The following is a 22,759-nucleotide window of genomic DNA, read 5'->3' on the forward strand; positions in this document are numbered from 1 at the left end:
GAATCAATTTACTGTTGGTTTCACGGACCATACATTCCAATGAACAAGCTAGTGTTTTAATTTAAGGCCCCCAGTGACTGGATTACTATTTAAACATTTCAAAACAAACCTAGAATACTTAATATGAGGGGAAAAAAAGGATGAAGATGTAAATCAGAACTTAACATAAAGCTCCTTGCCAGTGGCCCAGAAGACAGTACAAAGTTAATATTGCTCAGTGCATTCATCTGCAAGTCTACATTCCCAGAACATTAATAATATTATGAAACATAATATAAGCAAAAAACAACAACAAAGGCTAAGATACTGAGAAATCAAGACATTTAATAGTGCCTTAGCCTAAATGTGCCTAAACGTTTGAAGAATTTAATCCAAAACATTATTTTAAAGCTTATTTTTCCACTATTTTTCTATCTCAGTAGTAACTCAAAAGCAATACCAATGTGAGTTAGAAAATTATCTTATTTAATGAATACTGTGTGAACAATTCTTCTACTATACATAGTACATATTTAGATTGCTTAAGTTGGACTAATGACATTAAACAAGTACATCATTATTCTTCATTATATCAGCATACTGCAAAGTCTGGCAAGAAAATCCCAAAGGTAATAAGGCTGAATGTTTATTTAAATCTTTTAATTAGAGTACCTTTGTAAACTGCATTCCTTATGCACCAGGACTGTTTTTATTTGTATTTTAAGTGCGTGCTTTTATTATCTTTAATTACAGTTTAATACATCCTACCCATGAATTAATACATTCTTAGATTTAACTTTGTATGTTTCTTTTTTCATGCTTCTAAGCACAATTCTGATCAAATTATTACAAAGCCTGAAACAATTAATTAATAAGACAAAAACTATTGAGTTCATTTCTCACTTCTATACCTTATTTTCCGTGTAGTGAATTGCTAACACAGAACTGCTGATGCATACCACCCTGGTGGGTGTCTCTTTCTGACCTGACAGAAGTGAATGAAATTAATTAAATTTTGCAGACGATGTCAATTGCGAAACCAAAAAAGTCTCAGGACCAAATTATTTTGAGTATCAGATACTACACCTTTCATCTCCCATTTAAACCCCTGAATGCATATTTATTTAATGTAATGAAAATGGCAGTTTAGTTTCTTTAAAAATTAAGTGTGTGAATACAGACAGGGGGCATTGTATACATTCGTTTTTTTATATTTTATACTTTTTTTCTACTAAGTTTTTAAATTTAGGAAAACGAACCAGACATGTATTTAAACCAAACACTTTCAGACCTTCTCAGCAGTGCCAACATGATCTGTGGAATAGCAAAGTAGGAACTGGATGGTGTTCAGTTATTACAATTTCTGACAACAGTACTAAAATAACATTTCTATTGTGTATTTGCAGAGATGGTCACATGATTACTTGACAGAAAAACCATGCTATGTTGTGTATTTAGCAGTATATGGAGGACGATGTAAATTGACAGACTCTAAAAATGCAACACATTATTATGGGAACCAATAGAATGTGTTGTGGTTAATGCATCTTATTAAACAAAACTCATTTTGTTTATTAGTTGTGTACATAGAGAAATTAGTGGAGATTTCCTTGCATTTTAAAGATACATTTATATTACAGATTCTCAAAATGTAAATAAAAAATAAATGTCTTAAAAACAACCAATTTCAAGAGATCAAATGCACAGTTTTAGTTTAGACCCATTAAATTCACTCGTGGATTTTCTTATAAGCACATTTAACGGAGAACACAATTTCTTCAGCTACAAATTGTATCCATATATACAGTTAATATTTCATTAAACAGTGATATTGCTCAGTTCTTATGTGAAAAGTGGAAAATTGGAAAAGTCCAGTTGCTTTTATCTTGGGAGGTGCTTGAAGCCAATATGTTGTGATTAATTAGGGAAAAGCTATGCATACATAAACCTGAAAAGTCACATGGCTACAGTACAGTATGTGTGAGCCATACACATTATCCCGCTGTTAACATGGTCCTTTTAACCTATTTATGATGTCATATCATTTACCAAACCACTTTATAGCATAAGGTGTTGCGGGAAGCCAGAATCTACCCGGCAAGCAACGAGCGCGAGGCAGGGTACACTCTGGACAGGGTGCCAGCCCACCCCAGGGCAAGTACAAGACAATCATACATGGGGACAATTTGGAGACCACGGTAAAAGCTGAGGGGGGAAGTTTGGCCTGACACCGGGATAACTACCTACCCTTATCGAGAAATGCAGAGAAATCGAGAAATTAAATTAAATGTGATCTTTAATGACCACTGAGAGTCAGGACCTTGGTTTACGTCTCATCCGAAAGATGGCACCCTATACTATACTGTAGTATAGTGTCCCCACCACTATACCTCTAGGATTAGGAGCCACATGGACCACAGGGTGGGTGCCCCCTGCTGGTCCCATGAAAACCACTTCCAGCAGCAACCATAGATTCCCAGGAGGTCTCTCATCCAGGTACTGACCAGGCTCAACCCTACTTAGCTTCAGTGGGTAGCAAGTTGAAAGCTGCAGGGTGATATGACTGCTGGCTTCCTTATTTATTATAACTTCACAATTTAAGAAATAATAAACTGTGGGGAATTGTGAAAATGAGGCTCAGGTTGGTTTCCCACCCCAGCTTGGTTTGTAAGTTGTTTTGCCTAACCATATTCCCCCGTGTTGTAAGCTTAACATGGGGAGAGCTAACTTCTCCTCTCTAAGCCCTTCATCATAAAAGAAAGTGAACCATACATCTCCCCATTTTAATATTCCTAACCTTAACATACTGTATACTTTTTGTGCTTTACCTTCATTTCCGCACCTAAAAAATGCCTCCACTCAGTATGTTAAATTGTAGCAATTTAACTGAGGAGAAGGCATAACTTGCCCTGATAAAATGTTTCTGATCCTCTGGAAATGCTGGTACAAAGATTCTATCAATACTTGCTAGAGGGTACTGTATATCAAAACAAAGGTCTGTAGCCCTGGCGACAGCCTTTACAGTTCCCAGCCATGTGCGCACCAATCCAAATGCCTGCCTCAGCAGTATTTCAAAACATTCATTTAATGCATAGATCTCAGCCAGGCAAGACTGCCCTTTTTTCATATGTTACGCTTAACTTATTATGACAGATGCTTACAATGTTGTATGGAAATTAAGTCTGTGATTAATTCAGGTAGCTTTCTGATAAGGAATATTCCTCAAAACTATGTATGTATTTATTTTTTATACCAAGTATCTGCCGCTCTCAATCTTTGATTTATCTTTCAGCATTTTATTTGGATGTGATAAAAACCAAAATTGTAGTAGCAGATTTAAAATTCACACAGGAGAACTAGGTAACTGAGAAAATTCACTAAAGAAGCTTACTGTGATAAGGAATGACTATAAAGTCATTGTACTGTGTAAGCAATGCGTGTAATCTAGACAGCATGCAGAGACTGCTACTGAGAACAGAGTACAGTTTCTGTGTTTAACAGCTTGGGAATGTTAAGGTAACACCATGTGAAACTGACCTTTGTGTTATTTCTTAAGACCTTGTTTGAAAGCAACTTAGCCACAATGATTTCTTCACAAAGACAACAGGGAAAAATAAACCACAAGGTAATAAAAAAGCACATTAGTGTTACCTAGACCTTGACCTAGAATGCCATCTAAGCTTAAAAGACTAAGCTTCTATTGCACCTTTAGACTTTTGGTTAATGGTAAATCTTTAAGCATAGAGGGTATTTTTGTGGGGGAAAAAATACTTGACATTGTAGTTAAAATTATTGCTGTGCTTTGTATAATACTTTTTAGTCTGGCACGTGATATGGGCTGAAAGTATTTTTTATCTTTGTCACACAATATGCAACAATATGCCTTCTCCTCACTAATCAATTACAGTGATAGAGGACTTTAAATCAAATCTATATACTATCTAGTTCAATATATTCTATACTACTCACATAATGTTACACCTACTGCACTGTATATCCATGAATGTCCGATTACCACTGACTTATTTAACCAAAAAAACAAAGGAAATGGTTCCTATGGGTTTTTTTTGTGAATGAATTACCCAGCAAATACACACTCCCACAATTATTAAAATGCTGACATTAACAACATACTGTCCACTCATCTACATACTGTACAGTGTACTGTCCTGAGGCAGAGCATTCCACTCCACTACAAATGCAATACACAGTACCACAGGCTCATGAGAGTGCTGTGATCATTAAGACACAAGCAGGCAGAGTTGCGCAATTGAGTTCAGGACTCAGTGATGTCCATTTTTGTATGTAGGTACCTTGACAGCACAAGTGCCTATTACTGTACATTCTGTAGCCACTTTTTGTAGAGCCTGTTAAAGGTGTTCTAGTGTCTTTTGTGAAGCCTGCTGACAATACTCTGTGCAACACAACGTTATTGATTTAAATCATCCAACTTTATCCTGCTATTTTAATCCATTTAGGCAACACTCTGGCAAAAGTCTTTTTGTACACAGTCATAGTTCAACTATAACAGGTACATGGGGCACTGAATACTCCAATCTCTATCCATGGGGAGTTATAGCCCATAGCCACATGGGTTTGTACAAATTAAGATAGTTAAGAAGTTTGGCCACTCCTCAATTTCATGTCAGTCAATAACATTGATTCATTATGAGTACAGAATGAACCAATAAAACATGCGACCAAGATAATGTATCTGTTGCATGTTGCAAAGTCAGTTTGTCAATAAGTCCATCTTTGTGGACCAAATCTTAAATTTTCCTAACCTTTTGCTAATAATGAATGTGCTGTTACAGAAATGTAGATGCATTAAGAAAATAAATAATATATTATAAAAACCTTATTTGTTATCTAGAAATAAAAATATCCATGGTCCAGGGAGAGCACTGTATTCCAAATTACACAGAAAATGTCTATTTATCCTTAAGGGAAGATAGAGCACTACACTTTCTCTGTTTATTAGACCAAAAATTAGCATTTGAAATATGTTCACCAGCTAATAAATGCAGATGTACTATGATACATATATGTATTAAAAGTGTAAACTTAATTACATTATTTAAGTTAATGTAGACAAGAAAAAACATGTTTAAATAGTCCAGGAAATTAATTAAAGAATTATTTATATAAACTACTACTACTCAGTGTGAATAACAGTTTTTATAGGAATGCTCTGTTTTTACACAACAAAGGCAAACCCGTGTGAATGGTTTCCAAAGGTCTGAGAAAAAAAAGACGAACATAATGCAATGAATGTTACCCATTTTAAAAGCATCTTAAGACAGTATTTACTTTTTGCAATGGACTACCGTTGTTTTTATCTAACATCACTGCACTTTAAAATAGCAATATGCACTATTGTCCTTCTTTCAGCATTATCTGAGACTATAGACAGTTTCCATGGAAATACACAATTTTATCTGACATGATACAGCTACAGAAGCACATAAGCATGACCAGCTGGTGTGTTTTGGCTGTACTGTGTGCATGCATGGACGGTCTTGAATTGGAGTTACAAAATGGACTCTAAGTGGTAAAGTAGAGCAGAAGCCAATGATTGGGAAAAGTGCCATATATTCTTTATAAGAACTATACTGTCCTTTGCTCATTGTAAATAATACCCCTTCTTTGTAGGGATTTAAGTTGGACTTGAATCTTTTTTCTACATTTTTACACCAAATTAAATCTATATTTCCTTGCATACAATACTTTTGTGTGTGATAATACTCATTTACGTAGCATTTATTGTTCATTTCTTGAAGAAAACCTGAATATAAATTTAAATGTAATATATTCTTAAAAACAAGACTCTGAAGGTATACAGTATAGAAATCTATCTTATTATGTTGTTTTTTCCCCAAAAAAATTACTATCAAGAATTATACATTAAAACAAAATGAAAAATATATCTTTCACTATAAAGAATTATTGTGAATAGATCATTAACAACATTGAAGTAAGGCATCATTAACAAAAATACATTGTTCATTTTAAGATCATTTAAAACAGTTGTATAAAAATAATTACCACTTGAAGATTCAGCATTCCATTCTACAGGTTCCAGCACTAAATCTACTTTTAACACAATTCCACTTTATTTTTTGGTTAATGTTATCTTTATTCATTAAGATTGCTAATTTTGGAAACATCTTAATAATGTTTACAAAATAATCACATATGACACAAAGTATAAACAAATAAGTAAACAAAGAATAAACATATAATCTTAAATAAAACAAATGCTGATTTTTTAACACCACCCATCTTTTAAAAAGTGTCACTGGGTCATTAAAGACCTAGTATTCAGGATCTCTGATCTCTGGTCTTTGTACACTCATGTTAGAAGTATCTTAGTTTTTCTTAGATGTCTCCTGTCCTGCACTGACCAGGCCTAGCTATTTTTCTTGTTCTAAGATCTGGCGAGTAAAAACTGCCGACTTGACTGTCATGCTTAAATGAACCAGCAATTGATATGAAAAGAAAAATAAACATCAAAATGTTACATTAAAGCACAAGTAATAGGTTTATTCTATGCTGAAAAGAGAAGAAAGAAAACACAACGTTTCGGCCGTGGAGCCTTCTTCGGGTGTGAAGGTGTACATTAGGTGTACATAAAAGCATTGTTTGATATGTCATTCTTACATGAACATTATTTCTTTTAAATGGAAAATTTTCTGCAGTTTAGGTACATTGGGATGATGAGGAGAGAAGAAGAAGAATGAAAAAGCATGCATCTTCTGTTTTGCGAAAATTTGATTTTTCTTAACAAAGTAACTATTAAAATAATTTTTCAATGGATTTCAGCACTCCTTTAATGAAAATGATGATGGCGAGAGTTGACCTTTTATAAAAAGTTACAAGTTACAACTCCATAGAGAAAATTATAATGATCAGATTATACCTTGAAAATCCTTGATATCTTGTGGGTTTGATTTAGCCTAATTTAATATTTAGAGATTTTGTTTTGTTCTATTTTCAAAGTTTAATAAAATCAAAATGTCTAATGAATTTAAGCATAATTTTAGATTATACTGATTGGATTCGGACAGACCTTCGCTCATTATGTCACATTTATTTTTGTGCCCACTTCAAGCTGTAGTGATGTAAGTAAGTCATGGAATAACTCAATCACAGTTTATTTTAAAACCTTAAGCTATGGGATCACATACAATAATCAAATGTACAGGGTCCATATAGGCCCAGTGTCAGTGCAGTAAAGTGGAAACCTAAGACTGCAGTTCAAAAATAAAATGATTAGTTTGTGTGATGAACTGTGCATACAGAAACTATGCATAGTTTATCATGCAAATTAGTATTTTTATTTATGAAAGCACACCATTGGGAGTTTGCTTTTATATTATAGAGGAACTAACTATACAACTCTCTCATACACATTATAGCCTCAAGAGAAATTTACAAATGTGAACCAGACTTATTTGCACCTTATCCTTTCTCTTTTGTCCTTCCTTTTATTGTTATAGGAATATTTACACTGTATTACAGTATATAATACTTTATACAGCATATAGTTAACCCCCATCTTCCAAAGCTGGTAAAAAGCTTTCTACATTTCCTAGTGACAGCACTTCATGGGATAAATAATGTTCAATATTTTCGGTCTAGGTGTTGTTGCCATGCAGCACACATTATGTAGACATCCTAGTTCCAGTTATATCCCTGTATTTTGTCAGTGTAAATCCTGAAAGGTAAATGGGTTATCATCTCTGTTTTATCATTCAAGAAAAAGAAGTACTTGAACACCACAAGGTGGGGCCAAAAGTGTCTGGAACTGGAAGAAAAAGACGACAGTGGAGGAAACTAAATCTCCTCTAAAGGGCACTGAGGGATACACAAGATGAACAGGCAGGGAGGGATTAATTCTCTAGTACTGTGGTAAAACTACACAAATACAGCAGCAACAAAGGAATATGGGTTAGCAGTGAAACAGGCTGAACTGCTGCATAATTCTACATCTACATATTTCATATCTTGTGGGGAAAAAATAATTCGTTTTAAATCTAAATAATTCATTTTTTGTATCACAGTATTTTCTTTAATTGTATATATATTTGGTCTAGCTGGCTTGAGCTCAGTTTAGTCCACCATCATCAGGAACCACACATGCAGTTTTAATACTGTAGGTAGACTAGTTAGGGGGGCGCATTCATTAGCTTTGAGCTCCCCTGACTTAACCAATTAATTATAACATATAGAAAAGATCTTCAGAAAAGAAAAAAAATAAAAGATACACACAAAACATCCTTGCTTACATTTGCTGTAGGACGAAAGTAATATGTAGCATCTATTACATAGATGCTATGCAATGCTATACAATGCTATGCTATACAAAATCTATGCAATAAATGTTGTAATGAATTAATGCCGGTCCTTTTGTTTCAAAAGTAAAATGTTTTTTAAGCAGAAATATATTCTAAAATATTATTTCAACCTTAGCTCTATCAAGTATAGCCAAAATAGCAGAAGATCAACATGTTGTGATGTGTTAATATATATTTTCCCATTATTTAACAGAAATAAAGGATCTTCTGTGCTATAAGAAGATATCTTCTATTTTATACTATAATTAACAGTTAAAATCAAGAGCAATTGTGTCTTCTATGAATCAAAAATTAAAGAGATCCTTATAAAGTACTGTATCCTCTGAGCAGTCATGTTATCTAACATGTATACCAACGACTGGCAAATTGAATAGAAAGGGGGAAAAAAAGGTTCACAAAATATTTTGCTTTTATTGATCAACTCCCCTGAAGAAAACAAAATAACAAAAAGTAAAAGAGAAATACTGAAGAAAACCTTACTTTGAGAGGTGTGATAAGGGAGTTAAGTGAATATGTTTTAGTGCTGGGGGGAGGAGGAGTTTTCAAAACGATGTGGGAAGTCAAGTCCATGGTATTTGATTATAGCCTTGAGGAGACTGCATCTAAAAGCATGGCACATGACACCAGCCTTGAGGAGACAGAAACTGTAAAACGATCTAGCAGGGATATTAATCTCAGGCTGTAATGACTGAGGTGCTCAAATAATGGGACTGACTAATTATTTGTTAAACAAATCAGATTAGCAGCCCCATTTAGCACTGATTATGTCCTGAAGACAGCAAAGGAAAGGGAAAAATAAATAAAAGGAACTGCAAGAATTTTTAAACTTGAATTAACTGACTGGGGTTTCTAAGATTGACATGTTTATAAAAGCAATGACGGACATTCCTGCAGCAGATTATGTCCAAGGAAAGAGTGATTTGGATTCTACGAAGCTAGATTAGGAATACAACATCCAACTCATCATTCTTTCTGGGTTCTGAGAGTCCCTATTGTTTCTCTGTTATGTAGTCATCTGCAATGTTTCAGTATAATCTCACTATTTGAGTTTCAGTTATTGGATAATCTCTCATTATATACCCTACTCTTCTTGTGTGAGTTTTAATATGGCTGCTTGGAAAAATCAGTATAACAGCTATGGTGCAGCAGTGGTGATCACTAAATTAAAACAGTTCAAGGAACAACACACAGAAACTATGACAACTTTGAAACATCTTTGTCATTCTCATTTTAGTTCAGCTTTTATCTCTAGTCCAGATACTTATTTTTAATTAGATGAATATAAAATGTAAATTCATCCATAATAAAAAGTTATCTCATAACCCAAGGTGTTTTTCTACAGGTAGGTCCTCCAAGAGTATAGCTGAATGGAACTTTCGTTGTGTTCTAACAAAAGTAGCAATTTATATTTACACAAGGGAAAACAACAAGAGCTGTCCTAAGGCAAGCCTAATTATGATTTAAAAAGAGGGAAAAAGTTAAAGGAAAGTACAGAACAGAGACTCACCCTTCACCTTTGTGCAAAAACAGTCATTTCTTTCTTATTTTATATGTATCTAAAAGCCCAGGTGCTCAACGTCACTGTGTGTGACAGAATTTACAACAGATGCCTACAAAGAACGCTACACATAAAGGACAGCATCTTGAGAATTAGAGCTGGCATTGTTTTATTATCTAATTTTCCGAAATGTTATTCATGCTGTTTTTCTGCAATTTCAACAAGCAGAATCTGCTGTGGTAAGGAGAACTTTTCTGCCGGAAGAGTGAAATGCTGATAAATAAAAAAATGCATTCTTGGTATAATGTATTTATAACTGATCAGCATGTATTGTGCCCAGCAGACATTCTCACTAACAGGTCACTAGATAATACGTTTCTGATGAACACCCACTACTCAAAGCCTTTAAGAAGGTCATACAGTATATAGTTGGGCAGCACTGTCTATGTACCGCACATCTCACAAAGGCAAAACAGAACAGCCAGTACAAATGATGCAAAAGTATTCAACCCCCTTTCCAGCAGTGTCTTTTTTGATGTATCATGAATGATGTATTTTTAAGTGAATATGTTAATGAAAACATCATTGTGCAAACTAAACACTTTCATGGGATAAATAATTTAAATGTCAGCACAAACTGCTGACATTTAACTTATTTTTCTCAAAACAAAAAAAAAAGAGCTATGTTGATTGTGCAAGAATTCACACCCAAGAGTCAATAATTGTGGAAGCAACTTTGGTAGAAATTAGAGATGCCAGGTTTTTTTTAATAAGTCTTTACAAGTCTTGCAATCTAGGTTGGTTCAATTTTCTTCATGGACCAATGGACTGATCAACATAATCCTATGATCTTCTAATAAACTCACAGTTCTGTTTCTAAATGTTTAACAATGATAATGATTGTTTGTGCTGGGTTGGTTTATATAAAAAATTATGTTCAGCATAACCCCCCCCCCAAAACAACAGACACTACTTCCATTACATAAATAGACCACACCATTTATTTCTACAGTGTATGTAAATATAATGTAAGTTATAAATTATGGTGTGGAGTTCCCAGTCACACCATGATGAGCAGTCATTGCTTTTTAAGAAAAAAGATGGCAGTGCACATAATTACTACCTGTAATCCCAGAAAGAGAGTAAGGTTATTAATTATGCTTCAAATTTAGTTTGATTGACATTCGCATTTATTATAAACTCTTGTTAATGATTATATTTATGAATATAATGTCCTTTGCTGTCTTCTTACACTGAACGTAACTATTTTTTCCTTGTTATATATGGTTTACACACACCAATTGCCGATTTATCTTGGGAGGATAGTTGCCAATATTAGTGTACCGTACAAATGTTGATTATTGCTGGATTTGAATATTTAGAGAGATAACACATTACTCAAAGGGAATTTGATTAGGACAATAAATGTAATGGTAAACATAGTTCTTCTAATGATTTGTATAAAAATACACAAAAAAATCTCAGGATACAGTACATTTCACATTTTCTAAACAATAAGAGTAGAATTGTTGTCAAGGTTATTTTCTCAATGATTATGATAATGTGACCTAATGTGGTAAACATCATTGAATGTAAGAATTTACCCAAAACAGGATTTGAATAAAGACTATGTTATGTCAGAAGAAATTTATAACTGCAGCTATTAGCTGGAAACTTTCCCAGCTGTCATATTCTATTGACTATACATAAAAATATACTTGTTTACAGCGATCATTCAAATAGTTCTGTTTTCTCTTTTTTCAGGGTAATTTAATGTTATGCATGTATTAAAGGGCTTCTATTAAATGGTCTGTAAACCTCTACTAGAGACTTACTGTATATGACATACTGTAGCTAAGTTCCCTGGTAATTTAACTAAATTATAACATTCCACATTGCAGTAAATTTATTTTTAGGTTGTTATCTTAATTTGTTGAGTTACCAAGCAAATCTGGCCTGATGGCATTTAAGAAGTGTCTATGTTTTCATGTTGAAACCACAATCTTTTTGATAGATGCTGTAGAATCACTCAAAGCAACATTTAATGCTACTGTATTAGTCAACAAAAATAAATATGTTTCTTTTAACTAGGAAAATGTAACAGGAATGTATCTGGATTGCTCGTAATACTATGTTACATAAATTGTTCCTTACTGATCTTTGGTCATTCAATATTTATAATAAATTAATTAGATAACTAATAACATAACATATAAAACAGCATATAACATGTCACTTTCCAATTTTGAAAAAATGTGCAATATACACATAGATTACAGATATTTTTTCTGTAATATAAATACGCATATATGTTTTGAGTGTGTAGACAGCTTCATATTTTAAATGTTTGTTGTTTAGTATTTCTAACCATTCTATGCAAGCATTTTATGGTGCAATTAATAATTGAGAGTCTATAAAAACACACACAGTTCTGAATGCCTACATCTAATTAAAATATGAGTTAGCAGATTGTAGCTGTAATTTAACAACTGAATGTTTTATTTCAGTCCTCTTTTAGTTGTAATATTTAACAGTTAGAGATCATTAAACTTTTCTGAAATACAATTGAGTGAATGCCAGTGAGGATGAGACTTCCATGTGTTCACAAATTGTGCCTGAGGCTTGCAATGGGCTTGTGTGAATAATTTATCTTCTAGACTAAACCTGTCATTGTTTGAAATATTGCTGCTATCATTCTTCATGACAGAATAATGAAACATTAAAAAAGGCTACAGTGCAGTGCATTTTTAACCGTATTCAAGTTGCAAGAAATAAATTTATAAATACAATATGTGTGTGAATGTACAACTACAATGTGATGTTAGTCCAAGGCTGGATGAGTTCCACTAGGCAGTCCTGGAGAGCACACTAGTTTCAGTAGCCCATCTTTACATACTCTAGGCATTGTGGGCAACAGGGAATGTGATGATGTTGTGGTGTAAATCATCACAAAGTTTTTTTTTAGATGATATGATAATGGACCAGCCTGATGATTAAACTGGGAATCTGGAGCTTTTTTGAAGATATGATCATATGTTATTGGCTTACCAACATGATGAAGTTGTGGATTGAGAGTACATAAATTATCTGCAGTGTCAGAAAATTCCAGTGGTTCCCTGTCTAGTTCTGTTGTCCATTATGGCTATGATTAAGCCCTTTTGTGATGACTTTGACAGGTGAATGCAAACCTATTAACCACCACATGGATACTAGCAGCTGGAAACTCTTCCCATCCATAAATAGAACAGGATGTCCTGATATTCATTCACATACTTAAGCTACCTCTGAGGCAGCACTGTGCTTCATGTATTACCAGTAGCACATTTCACTTACAGTCCTGGATACTACCCTCAGTTCTTTTGAGACCATCCTTAGTAAGCAGGAATCAGTGCAATTAACATCTGTTGTGTCATTCATCGTCCAAATGTCAATTAATCATAAGCACAGTTGTACAGGATATATAAGCATATATACCACACTCACAAATATGTGGTAGGTTATTAAATTTATCTGAAATATACTGGCAATTGCATGTATGTTGGTGTTTATATAAGATGAAGCCAGTATGAGTCTACCAGAGTCTGCAGTATAATTAGACCAGAATTTAACTTTGTTTCTGTAGAGTACATGCAAGGTTACCTCTAGCAATACAATACCTATCTGTACAGACGGGTGAACTGTAGCTAGCCAGTGGAGAAAATTATTTTGCTTAAAGGTAAACAGCAGTGTTCAGAAGAGGGACTAACCTTTTAGTTACACTTCCAGAACCCTAACTACTACTCTTTTCACCATGTTTCGGCTGTGGAGTTTTCTTCAGGTGTGAGCTAGTGAGCTAGTGCGGGTGTGAGCTCACACCCAAAGAAGGCTCTACAGCCGAAACGTGTTTCCTTTCTTCTCTTTTCAGCATGGAATAAACCTATTATTTGTTTTCTTGGCAGCCTACGCATGCTGATGCAGCTACACACCTGAACTACACATACACTAGTCTTTCTCTAAAGCTTTACTAAATTATGTGATGAAATGGTTTCGATCAAATGAATAACAATAATGAATTACTAAAATGTAAAAATGGCATGAAGATGAGAGGTCCAAATTTTATTGAGCCTGTATAATGCTGTTGCAGATGGAAAACTAAACAAAGGTTGATCAATGAAGTGACTACTGTTTGTCAGCCCCTTTGAATTTAGACTAATTACACTTAATTTCCTAACACACAACACTAGAGAAATTACTAGACATATTCAGGTTTACCTTTTTTTTCTTTTACTATTACATATAATCATACATATATGATTGTACTAGAAGATGTACTAGAATATGTAAATACATTTTGTAAAATATACTAGCAATTCTAGTACAGATTTTCTTGGCATTTATCATAGGCACAAGGCAAGTTATACCATGATTGTGATGCTAGTCCATCACAGGGCATTTAACCTACCAGTAAAGTTTTGGACTGTGGGAGGAAACCAGAGCACATGGTAGAAACTCACATGAATAAGGGGAGAACCTACAAAGACAGCAATGCTAACAACTACATCACCATGCTGCCCAACTGCAAAAATAATTAAAAATAACATTAAGGGAGATTAGTATCCCTGTTGGGATTCTGTATCTTTTGTGACTTTTGGTGAGTAAAATGTGCAAGATAAGCTTTTATGTTTAAAGTTAAATGTATATGTCATTTTAAATGTCAGTGTAAGCAGTTCATCTGTCTTAGAAGCCCTGAATTAATGACATTTTATTTCAGGTACAAGAATCTTCCCACAAAGGCGTTTCAGTGATGGAGGCAAAATAAAGACCTTAAAATACATGCACGCCATGAAATACATTCACTATTGATGGCCTGAACGTGACTCTGCTGCATCATACAAAAGAACACAAGATGTAAAACTTTACCCAGATGATGGTCAGCGATGGCTGGATAAAATAAAATTACAACATAAAATGCTTTTTAAAGCTGTACAGGATGTGGCAATAAAGGGCTTAAATTAATGTTCAATTGAAAAGATTCTCGTATCGTCTGATCCCTGCATTGGATATAGCTGTGCTCCATAAGATATATCTGAAGGTTGTAATATATCAATTAGGCTTTTGGAAGGATTCTAGCTCTCTGCAAACTAAAACATAACCCCCCTACCTCCAAAGCATGAATTGATACAAATCGTTTTTCCTCCAAACAATTGCCCAAATTCCTAGTTACCCTTCAGAAGGCTTCCTAACACATGCGCCTCAACAAAAAGGAACAGATATTTTCAATGATTCTTATGTGATATGTGAGAAATTAATAAACATTGTTATGTCTACATATTTTCTTGTCTTTCATTAATGAATCAGGTTAAATCATCTGTATTTTTTTTGTATTTTCTTATTAAATACCTAATATATTCTAATACAAAAATACATTTGCATGTTATTCATTATTATAATAATATTTTGTTATTAATAAAAATTTAACAATCATGTTTCAGAATGCATGGCTTTGTTTTTACATGTTTTTGTCCTACTTGTTTTTGTTGGGTTACACCTGCAGATATCACGTTAAAAAACTACTAACTGATTCCTTCTACTGACTACTCCTCCAACGTCTACTGACTACTTTCTTCACTTTTAATGAACTCCCACTTTATTTTGGGATCATTATAAAGTATATCTGAAGTAAACAATTCTATAAAAAAGATCTTCAAAACAAACAGATAAACCTTTGATTTTATGTGTTGGCAGCAAGCAGACAATCCTTTAAGAAACAGAGCTAAATTCAGGTAAAGAAGCATTGTGAGGGCTTCACTGGTATGATTATTCTGTGCTTTTAATTTTTTCTTTATACACTTTTGACACAATTGCAGGGGACATCTTGTCTTTTTGGCCATTGAGCTGATAATACAGCACCGTCTGTGCTTAAGCAGTGTTATTGTACTTGTAATCAACTGACTTCACTGTGAGGGAATTATTCTTAATTCCTTGTCTGATAAGTTTTTATATTTTAAACACTTGTATCTTGTAACTTTCCACTCCAATGGTTGTGAAAGTATGTAGTTCTGCTTTTGACTATATATGCTGAATTGTCAACATATGTTATGTTGCAAGGCATAATTGCTATATGTTCCTGGCAGAGTTACAAAAAACAATGAAGAACTTGCTTGACTGCTCTTCACGTGCACAGCCAAAGTCTAATCCCTCTTTTGGACAAGTTTGGCAGACTTTACTGTATAAAAAGAGCACTCTTTGTAATACTTCTTTGAGTCTGGCCTGCAAGAGCTAGGCTCCCATATGCATATGTAATAAAGAAGACTTCTACTACACAGACACCCGAAGTTCTGTCATTTGTTTGACACAACAACTGATAAGAAGTACAAAAACAAACCAAAGCTGATATATTTTTGGTCAAACAGCAGCAAAAGTAAGAGATAAGCTTAAGAATTTCTATGATATGGTGTTTGCTTGTGTCTATCGGTTAGAAATGGCAACCCGACTTTTATTTACTTTATCTTACTTCTGATTTCACAAACAACCAGGTTAAAGAAATAGCATTCAGAGAACAATGATATCACTTACCTTTCAATCTAGAATGCTTAAAAAAGCAACAAAGCAATAATATCACCAATATTCTAATCATACGAATCATACCTGAAATAGAACACAAGTAATATGGAATATTGACCACATTTATTGCAAATTAATTGCGATAGCAGTAAAAAGGAAAAAAGAAAATCACTTAAACCCTTTTTAAATTTGAAACATGGATCCTTACCAAATTCTCTTGGAACTGAAATGGCATACACACAACTGTGACCAATGGTGTAATTTCTTGGGTAGTTAGGTGATAATACTGTGCCCTCTGAACCTGTTGAACGACTCCCACAGGGGGCTACAAAAGCAAGGAAAAAAAAAAGAAAATTACTTCAGAAAACATTATATCTTAAACTTAAATTTGTATAAATGAGCATTGAAAATATCAGTACTTTTGATTAAAATTATACTAGGAGACACAATATGCATAACAAAGAATCCAAACTCTTACACACTGCTGTTAACAAACTTAAGTTGTAATTCAAAGGAAAAGTTGCCACAATTTTAGCCAACAGTCAGAGCTACTGAACTGTAAGCTACCTGATTTTAAAGTTAAGAGAGTTACAGAGGGCATAGTGTCGACTTTGTCTTTTTTCTTTCAATGTCCCAATTGCAAAAAAATCAAATACAATTTTCAAGTCAGCCCTGTAGATATAGAATATGATATGAATAATCTTAAATTTTGGGATGTATGAAAGATATGCATCAGTGTTTACTGTGAATGACTTAAAAAGATTACACTTGAATTTCATTTTTGTCCTTATATTTAACATTATGCAAACCCCAGTGAATGATGCAAAAAGGTGGTATTGTATACAAACCCCTTTCTCAGTGATCCGAATCATCAGCCACACTGAATGTGAAATTTCAAGGAAACCTCATTTGTCAAAAGGAAATTGACACCCAATCCCTGAGCATTGTATGGAATTGTACCACGGAAGACATTTTGCTGAAGGTATTGCAAGGTAGAGCACTGTATAGTAGCTGTGATATGAATGCACCAGCCATGTGATGAGACATACTGTACATACATTTACAGCACTTGGAAGGATACATATACATAGTAGCCTTTCTCAGAGGAACAGCAGAATAATATTTTTTTTTAAACTGATAGACAAACTTGGAATTTTACCTTGGCATTCTGGCAGAGCTCTATTCCAACCAGGTCTGCCATCATCCCCCATGATGCATGTTAAGGTTGAATATCCTTGCAGTATATATCCTGGTTCACAGTAGTATGTAACTGTAGATCCCAGCTTGTAATCACTTCCAAGTTTTGTACCATTCATTACACTACCAGGATCAAAGCATGACTCCCGTAGCTTAGCTTAATAAAATAAGAGAATGTAATCTTTAAATGGAGTGTTAAATCCATGGTTTACAAAGTAGTTAGAAAACAATCACGGTGATTCATTTGCGTAATTAAAATGTTGCTTCTAATCAAATACAAGACAACACAAATACCATACAATACCGTACATATTTCCAGGAAATCTTTACATAGAGAAGTAAAATTATTGATATGTGCTTTACACTGTAGTTTTAAACAATTGTATTTGACAATTTATTTTAATTTACATTCACATTATAATTGTATTGAAATGTTTTCAGAAAAAAATGAATGCACATGAATTTGGCCTGAAACACCACAACACTCCAGGATATTTTCATTTTCTTCGTATAAATGGGTTTTGTTCCAATTGGGTTCTTAATATTTTCTTTTTTCACTGCTTTCTTGTTTAGAGTTTTTGTTCTGCACTCAGTCCTTGGTTTAAATAATACACTATTTACAATGTATTAATAATCATACTGTAGCTTTATGCAGTCATGCCTCAACTTGCTAATTAAAAATGTATTCTGACTAAACAAACTTAATAGGTAATCCAGTGATAATGAGAAGACTCAAGTGGGAATGACACTGTAACAGGCTTCCACAGTGAGTTTTTTCTTTCTCCAATTGGTTAAATTTTGGTGAAATACTAACACATCTTCATAAAGTGAGTCATCAAACTCACTAGTCATTACAAGCTTGACATCATTTACAAATACAATTTGGATTTAATAATTAAAAGTAAATTTAAAAATTAAAAAGACTCAACAAGAAAATTAAAATTAATTAGCATTTGATTAAAACTTATGATTAAGGGTTCAGTTAGAATAACCAACAAATTCAGGGATTCCCCAGGAAATGAATTAAGAATCCCTGGTCTAAATGATGAATGTGAAGAATCAGTTTTAACAATTAATCCCAAATCTCACTTTTGCTACTGCATTTTACAGTAAGTATTGTCTGCCTTTCTAGCCAGTCATCAAAATCAGAAGAAACCCGTTTTACTAACTTTACTGGTACTCCTTACTGGTAAATACAGAAATATGTATTTTAAAAACACTTTCTTACAAACCAGAAAGCACTAAAATGCTGTTATTCAAGCTTCTAATAAATCTAAAAACACCTGCAAAAAGATTATACCCAAAGCATTACTTTTCCTACCTTTATATTCCAGATGAAAACCAGTATAGCTAACAGAACCATCACTTCGAAATGCTAAATGCACTGTGTTTGAACTGCTTTCAATTCTTTCAGGCAGCTTGCTGTCTTGAAAGCTACCAATTAGATGACTGTTGCTGTCTGGTCCATCATAGATATAAAGGAAATCATAGTTGGGCTCAATGCTGAAACTGGAAAAAAAACACAGATTCTTCTGAAGAAGGTAGAAAACTTTATACATTCTATACTGTTCATTTGTATAGTAATATTTCTATGTAACCTTCATCACTGTAAAACAACTACTGTATATTATTTCATACTCTCTAATTATCACATCACAAACCAAAATACAAAACCCTTTTTAATCATCTTTATCATATATACAAAATTCAACGATCAATTAAAATCATGCTAACATTTTAAAATGTAGTGTAGTATCACAAGTTCAAAATTAATACAATATTGGGATATGCAATGTGTTTTTAAATAGTACTAGAAACATAAATTGAATCCTCCTGTGATTTTAAATCTGGAGCAACAAAGCATACTGCAGCAACAAAGAACAAGAGCAAATTACATTTGAAATGTTATTCTCAAAAGCCTTCAACACTTTATGAGCCCAGCCACATAATATAATTATTCACTTTATAGTATGCATTCTGGTAAAGCAATGTCAAACCTATTGTACAGTAAAACAGCTATATGGAAACAAATCTTACTATTTTTAGAGCAAAAAGAGAATTCTGTGAATCACTGTCGTATTTTGCACTGTAAAGACTTAATTCTTTTTTTATCAAATTCCAATCAGAAACGGAAGGGAGATAAATGGTAAGAACTTGAATTGTATGTATTCAAGGAACAGTGTATTTAGATTAACATATACAACTTTTATATTTAATATATATTATTAGCATAATTCTGTATCCATTGAATAAGTACCATTCTCCTGTGATGGAATTTTATTTCTTATTATGAAAGAGTTCTTTCACCTAATTCTGGCAAACTTAAATCAAAGTGGTATCTACTGCTAATGGCAAACTAAAGATAAAAGAAAACCAAACATGGAAATACTCTATATTGCAAAAAAAATGTAATTAATTTTTGATAAGTATATGTGTGGGATATTTTTAGACTTATCCCAGAGAGCTGAAACTCAGCAAAAACATAGCTTTATGATAAGTGAATCAGTTATAAACATATTGTACACAATTCTAATCTGCATTTCTCAAAAACCTCAGTTTTGCAAATCTTTTGCCCTTCAGATAAATAAAACATATTATATAAATATATTTTCTTGCGGTAGACATTTTATATAATGGAATAATGTTAGAAAATAAGCTGTGTAATAGAAATCACTGGAATGGAACCATTCTTTCATTAGGTTACTGTTTGAAAGATTATTTTATTGACAATGCTCAATTTTTTATCTTTCGAGAAAGGAGTCAGATTTGCATAGGAATGCAGTATCCATTTATCAAATACTCAAGCAAATATATTTCTACCATTTCTCACTAACTAAACTGATACAGGAAATTAAGAGTATAGCTTATTCACTTCCATCGGTATATTGGTTACAGATTTCAAAGTGGCTCAGATCAGTAAAGCTTCCACTTGTAGCATAGTAAGGACTCTACAGTATTGTTCAAATATAAATGCTTTGAATATTGGCTATTAGTGCTATGAATCTTGGCTATGGCATTGGCCAGCTGTAGTATGGTATTTTCTAATTAGCAACACCAACCTGACTAAATAAAGGGTTGCTTGGTTGGAAATTCAGTGCAGTATTGTTGACCTGGTCTGGAAAAGCAAGACTTTTTGCAGGAAAATCAGTGAGAGTTGTGTTAATCATCCAGTCTAAGTATTCTGAATGGGCTACCGGATTGAAAAATGTAAAGAATGCAAATAGTAAAAGTGACATGCACCTACAATTTTCACCTCTCCTGAACTGGGGTGAGAGATATAATGGCGAGCTGAAATGACTAACTCTGGTTTGATTTCTCCAAAACTGGGACATATAAAAAGAAAAAAAATATATTTTTTCAACTAATAGGTGATTCCAAATTAACTAAAACTGATATTACATAGATGAACAAGGGAAGTAGTCTAAGTCTAAAATCAGATTTCAGCCCATGACTGACAACATAATATTTTACAATACCAGTTACAGAACTACAAACAAATATTTTCCAAAAAAGCTACACCACCCCAAAACTTGAACTTGCTACCACAGTGGAATTAACGCAGCAGAGGGGCATGAAAATCTATATGAAAAACCTTCACTCTAATGATATTGGTGTTTACTGTAATCTTTATTGTTAGAATGCTATTAAAAAGGACCAGTATTTTCACTGAGACCATGGAACGATATCATACAGGCAACAGGAAATACAATCTGCAAAAATGTGCTTATCTTAACCTCTAGGTTACCACAGCACAGAAACACGTTTTTATAGTCCTTCATAGTTTTATAAAATTTTCATGAAAAATGGGTACAATTAACAAAACTGCTTCACTGTGAAACTCATTTATCAGGTTTCTTTATATCTTAATTAGTAACATCATTCAACATAAAATCCATCAGTTACACCTTAAAGGGGAGCTTAAAAAAGATACCACTTTGGTTCATTACTAATAACATGTTTGAAGAGTTTCAACAGGGCTAATTATCTTTCTTAAACATGAATTGCATTTTAATATATTACTGATAACAGCAAAGCACTGCATAATTACTTCATATACTTTAAATGATTAAGTCAAGATGTCTGTAATCCAAATTAATGTGGTGCTGGAAAACATAACGCTTTCTAATAATAAATGGGACTCGATTAGTGGGAAAAGACCTGAAACCCAAGTTCTTATGCAGACTCCTTACCTGATAAATGCAAGAGATATAACATAGTCTGAATTTACAACAATTAACCAGTCACAGTCTTTGCTATGTGGGTAAGGATGTGGGTAGTTTGGTGACAGAATGAATCCTGAGGATCCTGTTAAATTACCCCCACATGGAGCTGAAAAGACAAGTATATATGCATATAATTAATTATAGATGTTAAAAAAACATATTTCATCACATGACATCATACATTTTATAAATATACTGAGACTTGAGGGCTTTCTTTGTATTTTATGAAAATCTCTACAGAAAGTCATGCAATGCGTGTTTCTGTAAGAGGAGTGTGCCTGCATTTGAAAATGGGGAGAATAACCTATTTTAAAAACATAAATTATGCCAACTTGTAAGAGAAAACACTAGTGTATTTACAGATAATATTTCTAAAGCAACTGTCAATGCCAATGCATCAAAACAAGTATGTGGCTTTTAGTTAGTTGTTTTCTGAAGAGGCATCTCACTGATCAAAAAATACATTAGGTTGTGAGACAAGCTTTATTCAGCAAATTAATAAGCATGGCTGTGCTCCAGTTCAGAAAATCAAGAAGTACATGAAGTCAACAGGGTATGAATGGCAGTAATTTACAAAATACAGTAAATTGAGCTGGATAGATATATTATGTAATAATTTTAAAAACACAGGTGTATTACCTCAATCTTTTTTAAATGTACCTTACTATCTGAAAAGATAATCATCCCATTTTGGAAATATATCATTGAAAATGATTCAATTCGACATACATTCAACTGTTACAGCCATACAACAGAATAAAATCTTTCTAGTCAGTATTATGAATAGAAAATCAAAACAAAATTGCTTATGTACCAGATTTTGTTGTTTTGCATAACAGTCCTGAACTAGAAAAAAGACAAATGTGAAGGCTATTTCAATAAGACAGAAAAAACATGTAGTAGTGGTTAGGAATTCAGTGACAAAGTGCTACAGCACTGCTGAGCAGTAAACTTGTAATGGA

At 33.3% G+C, this 22,759-nt stretch overlaps 1 protein-coding gene across 11 annotated transcripts in view; it reads right to left on the bottom strand.

Moving 5' to 3' along the window:
- Window positions 1-22,759, bottom strand: part of csmd3b (CUB and Sushi multiple domains 3b) — a 553,423-nt gene that overhangs the window by 110,769 nt on the left and 419,895 nt on the right. For all 11 annotated transcript variants that reach the window (XM_015357110.2, XM_069195150.1, XM_015357108.2 and 8 more), the window contains 4 exons: window positions 21,765-21,903; window positions 18,896-19,083; window positions 17,537-17,731; window positions 16,586-16,702 (listed from right to left, as the gene is read on the bottom strand). In XM_015357110.2, coding sequence (XP_015212596.2) covers window positions 16,586-16,702; window positions 17,537-17,731; window positions 18,896-19,083; window positions 21,765-21,903 — 639 coding nt within the window. The remainder of the gene's footprint in view (window positions 1-16,585; window positions 16,703-17,536; window positions 17,732-18,895; window positions 19,084-21,764; window positions 21,904-22,759) is intronic.

This window comes from Lepisosteus oculatus, chromosome 10 (genome assembly GCF_040954835.1).
Source record: "Lepisosteus oculatus isolate fLepOcu1 chromosome 10, fLepOcu1.hap2, whole genome shotgun sequence".
NCBI classification, from domain to species: Eukaryota; Metazoa; Chordata; class Actinopteri; order Semionotiformes; family Lepisosteidae; genus Lepisosteus; species Lepisosteus oculatus.